The sequence below is a fragment of the Branchiostoma lanceolatum genome, chromosome 16 (genome assembly GCF_035083965.1).
Source record: "Branchiostoma lanceolatum isolate klBraLanc5 chromosome 16, klBraLanc5.hap2, whole genome shotgun sequence".
NCBI classification, from domain to species: Eukaryota; Metazoa; Chordata; class Leptocardii; order Amphioxiformes; family Branchiostomatidae; genus Branchiostoma; species Branchiostoma lanceolatum.
In genome coordinates this window covers 574918-587500 of record NC_089737.1, presented here as the reverse complement: position 1 = coordinate 587500, position 12583 = coordinate 574918, and the positions used below count along the sequence as shown (strand labels likewise).

The 12583-nt window shown below is 43.4% G+C and overlaps 1 protein-coding gene across 4 annotated transcripts in view; it reads left to right on the top strand.

Annotated features, from left to right (window-relative positions):
- LOC136421362 (transcription factor RFX4-like) overlaps nt 1–12583 on the top strand; it is a 68178-nt gene that overhangs the window by 26618 nt on the left and 28977 nt on the right. For 2 of the 4 annotated variants that reach the window (XM_066408605.1, XM_066408604.1), the window contains one exon: nt 11630–11753. In XM_066408605.1, the coding sequence (XP_066264702.1) occupies nt 11630–11753 (124 nt within the window). Of the gene's footprint in view, nt 1–6916; nt 7044–8336; nt 8357–11629; nt 11754–12583 lie in introns of those variants that run through there. The other 2 variants (XM_066408606.1, XM_066408607.1) reach the window with 2 other exon arrangements.

Genomic DNA, 12583 nt, shown 5'->3' with positions numbered 1-12583 from the left:
GTTATTGACCTGGACGTCGTCGGAGAGAATTTGCGCCTAAGGATGCAACCAAGACAGCCAGATGTCAGCTATCCAGCACGTCTGTGGCGCTACGGATATATGACATACCGATCACATGTCCGCGGGAATCGCATGCTCTCCAGGCAAGCTTTTGGTACTAAGTTATCTATCTTACAATGGCGAATTATATAGATGAAGCGGATCTCTTGCCCGCGATTGCCTATATATCTATATAAAATGCCTAGGGGAAAATGTTGTGTTTCCGGCTATCCGACGGACCCTGGCAAAAACCTGTAGACCTAGCCTCCATAGCAGGCTCTCTGGGCCTTTTTTGGGGCTTATTATATAAGTTTTTGCTGATGACTTCTTTTTGTACTGGGTCGTTTGTGCAGCCAGCGCGTAACCAACGGGCCTAGTAATGTTTACTGGCTGGCTGCTATCGAGGCTACCGACCCTGGCCTTTTTTGGTCCTACGCTCAGAAAGGACCTAAAATCTTTGATCTGACATCTGAGTGATGAAAATGTTATAGAATCGTTCTTATTTCTGTCGCAATAGAAAATTGCTCTTGTCTATAAGTACACATACTGTTTTTTTAAAGCGTATGTGTACAATTGCAATATGATCTTGAATGTGCCAGTCCTATAGCTATTGGTGCTTTTCAGATTTACATGTAAACTGCATTTATTGGATCACAATCTAAATAAAAGAGAGAATTTCTACGGACCCTATTTTGTTATATGTTATTGGGTGGGCCGACTACTCTCTCCTTGTAGTCCTTGAGGCTAAATTGTGAGGGTTTATAATTGGCGGGGCTAGACCGCAGGGGTCTGGAGCGGCTGCCCCATTCGGCACTAACTCAGGTGACCTCAATACGACAATTGCCCCATGTGCGGCGACAGGACTGCAGGTTTAGAACCACTTACACCGGGAAGAACCCCTACTCTTTTCGATAAGTGCTCGAGGTGTGGCTCTCCTCAAACACGGGGCCCCCTATCCGGGGGACGTCCCCAACAGAAGCTAGGCGCTAATTTTTACCTGAGTGAAGTGAAGAAAGTCGTTGCAGTCGTGTTAAGTACCTTTCCAGAAGGCACAACATCGGGGCATATCAGTGGTTTCGAACTCGGGACCTCTCGGTTCTGGGCGAAACACCCTACCGATTGCGCCACACTATGTCACCTTGTTCAGGACAATAATCTGAAACACAGCATTATAAATTTTCCTACGCCCACTGAGCACTTTTGACAACTGAGACTTTGGTTCAGAAAGCTCAGTTCAGAAAGCACCTATGGAGATTTGCGGATATCCTGTGATAACTACTTGAGCAGGCTCCTGAGTTCGAATCTCAAGATATTCAAGGGTATTCCTTTTTGATGTTGCCAGCCTTGAAGGATAATAAACCACGCAGGGGTTTGTGAAATAATCAGGACAATATCTGTCAGTAGCAACGCACCAACATGTATCATCACAAAACAGATGAGGACTTTTTATGTCCCCATGCCAACCGATGTGTTTGTTGCTTGAGGCATCAATAAGAAATAACGTGATTACCGCATTAAGGTTTTTGAGCATGAAGCACAGACTTGCCTACGGACAAATTAAAGATACGACATCTGTCTCGTCCCAGTTCAAACTCTGATGCTTCTTTTCCTATCAAACCGCCGGCTCCGGCCGGAATGTTCTCTCCAAGCAGAGGTTCGGCCTCGGCTGGTTTTTGACATGTTCTTAGGCGCTTTTGTCGGGCTTTATATTTTGTCCCGTTTTCTTTATAACCCAAGCCGAGTAAAAAAAAAAATAGCCAGAGCCGAACCTCTGCTTCTAGAGTAGCTGGAACGGCCTGCATGCAACAATACTAGTCGCCTCCGTTGCAGGCTTCAGGACTTGACTTTTGTGGACCTATCATGACTGTTTTATTGCTAGGAAACCGGGACCAATCAGAATACTGATATGCAAGATAATGTAAAAAGTCATATTTAAATAGGTTGTAAATAAAAAGAATTCTGACTGTATATGGTGCATGTGTGTTTTTAAAACTCTTGTAATAGCAAAGCTGTACAATTCAGCTCTTGGGCTACAAACTAGCCTGTTATAGACTCTATAGACTATAGACTATAGATCTGCTCGTCTTGATTCACGGCACTTCGTGGTGCTTAGCCAGTCTTGTGTACAATTTAACAAAGCATCTTAAGTGTAAAATCAAACAAATTGGCTTCCTGAAATATTGTTATGTGTTTTTCTTTCGTCTAAATGTCTGCGAAAATAGGAGAGGACCTTAATCATGAAAAGTGACAGGTGTTTTAGCCGTGGGAAAATCGGCTGGTATTTCATAAAGATATTGATGAAATATTTCAAGTTTCGGGTTTAACATTCCTCCGCGTAATTATTGTCTTAATCGTCAATTTGAAAGGAATGCTCTTTGTTAACACAGCATCCCAGGGTGCATAGCGAGGCCTGGAAACACCTGTTGATATTCGGCGCAATTCTGACCCACTGGTGTCTGTAAGGATATCACACTGCGGCCCGTCACAAACGACGTGTCAACGAGCTCCAAGTGGGCTTCCTGGCGATTACGCGATTTTTAGCAGCTCGGCCGACGTTTTCCGGTCGCTGCTTTTCGGGGACGATTTTTGAGCTCGTAGAGCTCGTCAAGTGGTTGCTTCGGGCGCGCGTCGTGCTGGCATCGGCGGGAGCTTGGGCGGACTCCGGCCGAACCTCTCCTGTCAGCTCATTAATATGACACCTGGGTTGAATGCTATTGTTGTGCTTTTACATACTTTTGTTTAGGAATAAAAGACTGCTTACTGTAAGTTTTTTTGTTCATAAAATGTAACGAAAGTTTGGTTCATAGCATAAGGAACACTATATCAACTTGTCTAGAATGCTGCCTAACTTTGATAATAAAAGACAATTCAGTTGCAAAGTTTAACTTCGAATGAAACGGGACCACGCCCGAAAGTGCAAAAAAAAAACACAGCCCGGCAGGGACCCTTTTCCCAATCGTAGCATTAACTATAGGGTTAGTGCGGTACAAAATCATTTCCAAAAAAAAAAAAAAGAGAAAAAAATCAATTTCATAAACAGTCACAAAGACAGGAGTGGCTGAATTACATGTAGATGAGGATGCCAGAATTAGACACGATGGCACGGGGCAAAATAAGTTGAAATAAACCTGATTTTTGAGAACCTTTCCCCTGTCATTCTAAACGGAAACGTCTAAAACTGTAAAACAGTGTGCTTCATCACATCCCTTGTGTTCATGTCTAAACTTTTCAGAAGATGCCACGGGGGCAAAATGCGCTTTCTAACGCCGCTCGATTAGTTGGCATTGTCTATATGGTTATAAGAGGGCCTGCATGGGGGGTAGTGATTACGAATACGAAAATGTTTTGCCGCCGATTACGAATTACGTTAAATTCTGACAGCTGATTACGAATTACGTGAAATCATGAGGCTTCCCAACCGACCATAACAATTTTGATTTAACTTTCTAGTTCTGCTTCAAAACTATTGATTTCATGTTGATTGGGGGTGACAATGAATCTGTTTATAACCACACTAAACGGCATAACTAATATTGAGTAGCTGTGACGGCGGCAGGAAATTTCGTTTGGGAGGGGAGGGGCAAAATATTGCTGACCGTATGTTGACCACGTCGAGCACTGAAGACGTCCGGAGACATGCTCCCCAGGGAAAATTTCAAAATCTTGTCCCTCTAAAATACTATGTCCTTAATTCTGAGTGCCAAATTTTGCTGGTAGATTAAGTAATATACGCAAGGGTTTCATGGAGCGCGACATATATTTCGTCGGTGGCGCGGCGACGTCGGCTGTAGGTGGTTCCGGGGAAATACTTCCCTGGGAAAATTGCGAAATTTTGACTGCTCGAACGCTCATATTAAAAAAAAGTACACAAGGGGGAATTCAGCTAGATTTTTTTGCCCTTCCGACACATTTTTCGCCAGAGGCACAATCCGAGGGGTCCCTCAGGTTGGTCTAGGCGTACGCACTCCGAGAAAATGTTGAAATCTTTACCCTCTGAAACGCTATTTCGTGCACTTTGAGGGACAAATTTGGCTGTAGACTAAGCTATTTTATGGCATCTCTGTGATTGACAAATACACAATGGTTTCAGCTTGATATCTGGGGGGCGATGTCCTAAGTCTTAATTTTCGTCCCGGCCAGGCGCGACAACTGTGGGTGGGTCCGGGGCTTGTTTTGGGAAAATTTTGAAATCTTTACCCCCTGAAATGCTATTTCCTGCATTTTGATGGGCAATTTTGCAGGGAAACTTTTCTGGAAATCAGCCTAAGCTTTACGTTTTACGTTGCAAAAAGGTAACTGCCTACGTTTTACGTAGAATCAAAGTGACCAATTACGCGTTACGGCCAATGTACCGATTACGAATTATGTTGATTTTGGGTGGCTGATTACGGATTACGAAGTCTAAAACGGCCTGATTACGCCTTACGGAAAAGGGCATGGAGGCCCTCTTATAAGAATCACTATCTCACAGAATTAGCATCTTCCTCTCCGGCAGATGCGATGCGCACGAAAGAAGGAAGGTGACTTCCAAGAAACGGAATAAGATCGTGTTCCGGTTGAAATAATTATCTCCGTCAAGAAAGCTGTGTTTCGATATCGCTGGTGTATGTGTTTCTTTCCTCTGCCAAGACTGTTTTCAGTGTCACTCCTGTTCGTGTGTGTTGCAATGAGAACAATGTTGGCATCATGAGAACACGGCAGTGATCGAAATGGTGCGTAATCAGTGGGAAACACAGACGGAGCCCGATAAGGAGTCTCTAGGAAAGGTTCGAAAAATTGGCAGATTAGTTCTTTGTAAAACTGAATCTTGTTAACGTTACATGGCCTGTAATTCCAGAGCGCGCCTGAATTTTTTCAGACCACACACAGTGTAAGGCATTGGGGCATCTCCTGAAGTGTCTGAATATGTCGGGGTTGACCCAAGCGGCGTTAACCTCGCCTGAGCTTTGGTCAGGCTGGCATGTTCGAAAGTGATCAGCTGGCAGAATTTTTAGCCGAGAGCCTAAGCCGGTTTATCCGGCTTTGGTTTGATGTCTCTTGCGGGAAGTAGTTCAGAATAATGATGCAACATTTCAACGTTAGGCATGCAAAGTAGCGAAAGAATACGTACTCAGAAATGGCTGCCCTGAAAAGCTAGACTAACTCAAACCAACGAAACTAAACTTAACTCGAACCAAATCATAACAAACCAGACAATATGACAAAAGTTCTGCGTGTCCTATTGCGTTTATTGAGTACCAAGATAGAAAGCACGATAACTGAGAAGTGGGCATGAGCTTTTTCATTGCACAAATGTTGTTTCCGTAAATTAACGCTACATTTGATCGTTAAAACTTGCGCATATAGAAAATGAACGATGAGTGGAAATCCAGTAACAGACAGAACCTCCAAACCGAAGTTACCAACATCTCATATCATCTCGCATGGGATAGTCTCCGTGGCTGGACTGTCGACTGTTAGGAGTTGGTGGGGCGTTGAGGGCAGCGTTCGACAGGTTACTGCACCACATGGGTCTGGAGATCAGGGGTATCATTGGAAAACTCAATTGGAACTAGAAAGGAGTAATCAGTGAAAGAGCTTACAGCAGATTAATCCGTCAGGATCAAGTAGGGATTACGAGAAAGAAAGGCTGCTTTTCAGAAGGATATTCAGACAATCAGGAGATTTCCATGAACTTGTGGAACGTGTGGTGGGATTGTTTTGAGAAAGTATTGTTAGGTAAATAAGTGTAACTAAATTAGGGCCGAGTCAATGGGAAACAAAGTCTGGGTTTTCGCCGGCGCGTTTCGGAGTCCACTCCGCCGAAGTCCGACTCAAGCGCGGTCTGTTTACGCACGGGGCGGGGAGTGACTTGGAGCGCCCAGCTGCGCTCTCGGTGTGACGACTCGATTCGAATAAAGGCCAAATTGCACCACAGATCAAGAGTGAACAAAATTACAAAACAGATGCCGAAAAATTATGGCATAAAAATTTCCAAATTGAAAGTGCCTTCACTGACTTTCATATGACCCCTGACCTGAGCATTGCATAACTCACCGGGAGTAGACTCAAGACAACGCGACTTGACTACAACTTGAGTACGACTTGAGCACGACTTGAGTACGACTTGAGCACGACTTGAGTACGACTTGAGCACGACTTGAGCACGACTTGAGTACGACTTGAGTACGACTTGAGACCGTCCAAAGTCTGGCTCGGGTTTACAAAACCGTCTCGGGGTAAATGTCGGGCCGTCCGCTAGGAGCGCGATTACATAGTCCTGCCTCCGTCTTTGGCCGGGGATCAGCGTCAAGTACTGATGAAACAGAAACACATCAGGCATGTCAGGACTGATGCCCTAACTTGACAGTAGTGGTGCGTACCTAAACCCCGGACTTGTTCCAGACCTGTTCCTTACCTTTAGGTTCAAGTCCAAAAAACCCTAAACATCTGGAAACAAGTCCGGACTTGAAAAAAAAAATCTCTCGCTTTTAGTTTTACACTCCTTTTTGATTTAAACCATCTTAAAGCTTCCTCAGATCGTGAAATTTGCACTGGAAAAATATGAAAACATTGCTGTTTTTTGTTTATAACTGAACTTCTGCATTGATTTCAAGTCCGAACCTGAACCTAAACCTCTGGACTCGAGTCCAAACCTAAACCTCCTTGCCAAACCTAAACCTAAACGTCCTAACCTCCTTGGGTTTAGGAAACGCACCACTATTTGACAGACTTCATTTTGGGTCCATTTTTAGGTGAATTCGACGGGAGAGTCATCTTCTGACCACCAACGTTACTATCCAGCAAGGTTGTAAGGTTATTCCCCTGGTGTAATATTAATATTGGTAGCCCGGATAAAAGAAATTACGTTACGATCTTTTGTCACAACATCTGCTTGGTTTGGTGACCTTTGCCCTCGGCCATGCCGTGTGCTGATCTGAGCTCCGAGTGACCATCTATCGCGACATCACCACCCTCGGGCCTGCGGCAGATTTCAGTGCAGTGGACTGTTATTGGTCGTGACGGTAACGTTAAACTCTGGAAGATTTGAGGATAACTGAATGTACTTGAATTGCAAAGTAACAGTGAGTCTCTGCAATTAGGAGCCCGTATAGGTGGCAGTCCTATATAAATTATTTGTCCATCGATCTCTTTTCCTTATGCAGTTGTTGAATCCATAAATCGTTGTCTGATCCACAATAGCGGTAGACGGAAGGACCGGTACTTAGTCACACATCATGTTCAAGATTTTCAAGGCACCGTAACTGAGAGATGAACATACAGTTACTATCTACATGGCAACTTAGGCATAATCAACTCATCAAAGAAGGATGTGTCTCAAGACATGCCCGTAGCCAGGATTTTGGATGGGGGGGTTCGTTTTCTGAATTGACGGACCCTCGAGCGCCGAAGGCGCGAGGGTCCTAGGGGGATCCGGGGGCATTCCCCCCCGGAAAATTTTGAAAATGGAACCTTCTGAAACAGCATTTCCCGCGTTTTGGAGAAGATTTTAAGAGAATAATCAGAGACACTTACATGACCGTTTCAGACAGATTTATTGGAAGAAAAACAAGTGTTGGGTATATCTGTCATTAAATACCCTGGAATCCAGAGCATATGTACCGGCCCACGCTCCGATTTACCCGGGCCTTCCCTTCCGCTCCCCCGAAGATCTACCCCGCCCCACTATTGCTAGGGTCACATTTCCAATCCGGGGCCCGTACGGGCAGTCTTTGGGAACGAAAAGTATAATATAAAAGACAAGAAAAACACAAAAAGTATCCAAAATTATCTAACAGCATAGCTTGTGCAAATCTATTGACATTCACTTTGATTTTTCGTTTCCACAAACAGCCCGGTGGGGCCCCGTTTAGCAAATGTGACCCTAGCATATCCGCTAGCCACCCAAACTCCGCAGCCGAGCGGATCTTGTTTGGCTAGCGGGAAGTGGTGCGGGGTACGTTTTCGGGCCAGCGGGAGGGTAGGTCCTGAGGAAGCTCCGGGCATGGGCCGGAGTAGGTCCACGCTCGGTATAATTGCTCTGGATACCAGGGTAGTCATTAAATGGCCTCGATCCACATAATCAGTCTTTTATATAAAGCAAATATAATCATGTTGAACAGTTCTAACCTAACAGTCTTAGCAATCTTAACTTGATATTCTTAACCTTACACCTAATAGCCTTCACAATCACAGTCTTAACTTAGTAGTCTTACAGGCTTGACAGTCTTAACTTATTCTTAAGTGAAGATAGAGATTTCATTCACTGTCTAGCTTGTGAGGGTATCCGGAAAAGGTGGGCTCTACGTTACCTCAGGAGACCCTTTTAATTCTGTGGGTAAGTGGAAAGACCTGTAACGTTACCCGTATATGTACGGTACAGGAACTTACCCACATGCATGTCTGTTTCAGGGATTGCGGAAAAAGCTGACCCTGTCTACCCTGGCTATCTACCCTTTTGGGGCCCCAAGGGCATGCATGGGGGTTTCCCCTTTAATTGAATCTCCTTGAGGAAAAACTGGGTCAATGCAATTCCAGATTTGTGTGAGCTGGATGGAAGACAATGCCAATTGGTGATGGGATGGGGGTGGGTGGGGGGTTTGGGTGAAGCTGTAAGCAATTCCACCAAGACTGGAATAAAAGTTCCAAGTTGAAGTACATGTATACAATAAAATGAACCTGAAATATGAAATAAAATTGAAGTGGAAAGTAATACAAGGAAGCAAAGAAAACTGGTAGGATGAGCCAGACAACAATAGGACCTTTGTTTGTCACAACAGCTAAATTCACAACAGATGTCTGACACTCCTGGGGGTTTAACTGTTGCTCAGATACTGACGAAATCTTTAGCAGCCGCTGTTCTGGTTCTTATTGTGCCAATATTTTTTTGCATATCATTCAGCATTTGGTGTTAGTTTGTAGTCGTGATAATTATTGGGAGGGAGAGTATAACGTTGGTTCACGTAAAACCGGGATTTTTTCGACACGAGTTAATTGAAACCAATCTGGCAGAATAATAAACCATCCTTTTTTTCTGTTATTCTGTTGATATATGTTATATTTTGTCTCTAGTCGGGCTGATACCATAATATTGTAATTTGAAACTACCGTCCGCCGCACGCAGAATGACAGTGCTCTCGGACAGGTGCTAACATTTTTTCGGGAGAGAAGATTCGTCATTGATATTTTGCAGCTAATTAGCTTTTATATAGCTGCTCATTGTTCCCACCTTGGCTTGAAGAGAGTTCTAAGGTCATATAAACGTCTCCAAGCAAAAAAAACCACACAAGACAAAACGGCCATAGCGCACACATCAGGCCTTCGGTAACAACCCGTTTGTTGATTCGGTAGAACGTCTCTCCAAGTCGACCCCCACCGTCATGGCAATGTCTACATTTATTCATCGGACGTTAGCTGGATGCCGTAGAAATGGTAATACTACTACGTCAATGTGTTTCTGATTGTGTTAGGAGTAAACTTTGAGGAAAATATCGCCCTCAGTCCACTATCACACACAACATTTAGACAAAAAAGTGCTCCTCACAAACCTTTGTCGTCTGCTGAACAACAGAATTCTGGGTAATAAATATGCTGGTTGGAAAATGCCGTAGTGCCGTAGCCATAGGTTGCAGCAACAAAGTGGCGTTTTTGATGATTGATCACACTGTTTAGTTGCAGGTTAGCGAAAGAGATTCAAATAAAGTTTTCTTGTGAACTATGTGAACCAACGATACATGTAAGTTCTGTAGGTTTGGGCCCCCTATAGCGGCTTTTTTTTTAAGTGCAGGAGCTGATTTGGAGAATAACTTTGGAAGAGAATAACTCAAGAAGGGGCTGGCGGATTGTCATGATATTTGGTATGTAGATAGCTTAAGTGATGATTGACCAAATCATACTGATAATGCCAATCATGAGCTAAGTTACATACTAGTAATTAATGAGGAAAGTTTATGAATCAGCTGCATTCCATTATAGGACTCTCAAACACATGACATATGTAACTGAGAAAGAGAGGAATGTTGACAGATATGGATCATGCAAATGAATACCTTATTTGCATAATTATTGGCAGACTGAATGCAAGCGGCAGTGACGTGTGCATATTTCAAGACGTTCACACGACACAGCAAAGTTGCATTCATACATTGTGAATATTCCTGTACAGTGTAATAAGATAGATTCATGCCTAAAAGTAGATTAACGCATTAAGGTAGAAAAATGAACGAAAACAGTGACTTTGTGTGGGGTGAGACCTGATGTTCCGACGATTAGCTGAGCACGTCTATTTGTTACTGGGTTCTGCGTTGATTCTTGAAGTCCGAGTTTGAATGATTCAGAGTCCCGGCAAGGCCAAAATATATGGCGGCAGCCGCAGGGTGTCCCACGGGCCATATTTGGTTGTCACTGAACGGTTGGAGTTTTATTGGTCTTTAGTTGAAGAAGTGCTGTGTTTGCTGTTTGGTACAGAAGTTGACACATGTATATAGTAGGTATCAACTGGATGCAACACAAGCTCATGCTTTACCCATATTTACTTCTTCTTCACTTTATGAAATGGAATTCCAGCTATAGACTTAAGAATTATAGGGGCGCTTCAAAGAAGGACGTATAGCAGCAGCTCTTACACAATCATGAATGCACAACAACTGCTCCTGCAACTGCCCATCCTCGTACCCCTCCCCTTCTGTCTTAACATTTCCAGTACATTCTATTCTTGGAATCTTGTTTATCCATTATTTCTTCTAGTCTTTGTGGAGTTGTTCATTGCTGCTCGCCACCACCATCCCGCACAATTACCCCAGCAGGGCAAGAATGGGTAGCCTGCTGAGGTAGCCTGCCCTGCATAGCCAAGCCTACCTTTTCCAGAGACCCTCAATTTGATAGATATCAATTAGTGAAAAAGGAACCTTATTTGCATAATCAAACGTGCTATCATTTTTTGGTGGTGAATGTATCAATTTTCCAATAACATTATAAAGAATATTATATTCCAAGGGGAACTGCCAAAAGTTAAGTTTTGAAGTATACATTGAAATTGTTTGTCAATGGACCCGCTGTCAACCAACAGCCACTTACAATGGGGTAAAATCACCACACAATGCCACACTCAGTTAATACAATATATTGATTGTTAACTGTTGTGACCTGGTCATCATCTTCTGATCGTCCTAAAAACATGGTGGCTGCTCTCTCTCCCACAACATGGGCTTCATGATAAAAACATGTCACAATTTCCTGCCCTTGTCTCTACAACATGTTCTCTTCAGGACATTACCATTGCAAGTTTTTATGCTGTCTACCTTATCGTATTTAAGAAGCAATCAATAGATTTTGCATATCAAAGCTAGGTCTTATTGACAAAGCAGTGCTGAAAACTTAGTGTAGTAGTGTACATGTATATTAGTAATAATGCCTGCTACAAAATGTACTGTCATATTCCCACCATTAACTCCCCACCAGCAAGATTTTTTCACGCTAACCATTTAGAATGTGTGTGTATTCTAAAGCTTATAAAATCTGATATGGTTTTTATTGAGCTAGTTTGGCCTTTTAGATATACTGATTTTGAATATCTTGTCAACTTTTTGATTTCCACTGTGTTTCCATTCAGGCTTGAAGAGAACTATGAAATGGCAGAAGGAGTGTGTATTCCAAGGAGCGCCCTCTACATGCACTACCTGGACTTCTGTGAGAAACATGATATCCAGCCAGTCAATGCTGCTAGTTTTGGAAAAGTGAGTACAAATGTCATTTGTTTGATTTATTTTGATTTCTTTGTTCTGACAGCTTTCTACAATTTTTCAAAGATAAGCCTGATCATGTTGATCTTGTAGATGACATCGAGATGGACACCCTGAAACGAATGCCAGCATGTGGAAAAGAAAAATGGGTCAAAAGGAACAAGATTCCAAAATTTTAAAATCTAAAGACCAGGTTACACATAGCTGAACATGGCTCCTGCACACTGGCTGACCCAGCTCGGGGGTAGTTTGGGAGCAGTCTGACCAGTTTTATGCCACGCCTATCTTTGACGCCAAACATGTCCCAACCATCTCCTATTAAGACTACTACCAACTCAGCCCCAAATGCTTTCTGACCTACTCCCAACCATCCCCATCTCTAGCCGAATCTCTCCTGAAGCCGTATCTCTCCTGGCTAATCCCCGACCGATTACTAACCCTCTGACTGATTGAAATGGACACATTCAGCGACTTTCAAAAGAGGGGTCATTTTCGTTTCTAATCAAAATAATCCATTCTTCTATGTTGTTAACATCACCGAGAGATCGAATTCGGATTACGGTTAGCTTCAACACAGCTTTTTATTGTTCTTCTTTATTTGTGGTCGTGTGAAAGTCGCGCAGAACACTTGAGCCAAACACCAGCCAACCCATGTCAGACCTCCCATCCAGAGCCGAATGTTTAGAAAATTTTAAAACATTCGGCTGGCGCAGCCGAACACCAGCCAACCGAGCCGAACACCAGCCCACCGACCTAAAGCTCCCGCATCACTCCTAACCATGGTCGGGGGAAGGTCAGGAGGTCATGTTCGGCTATGTATAACC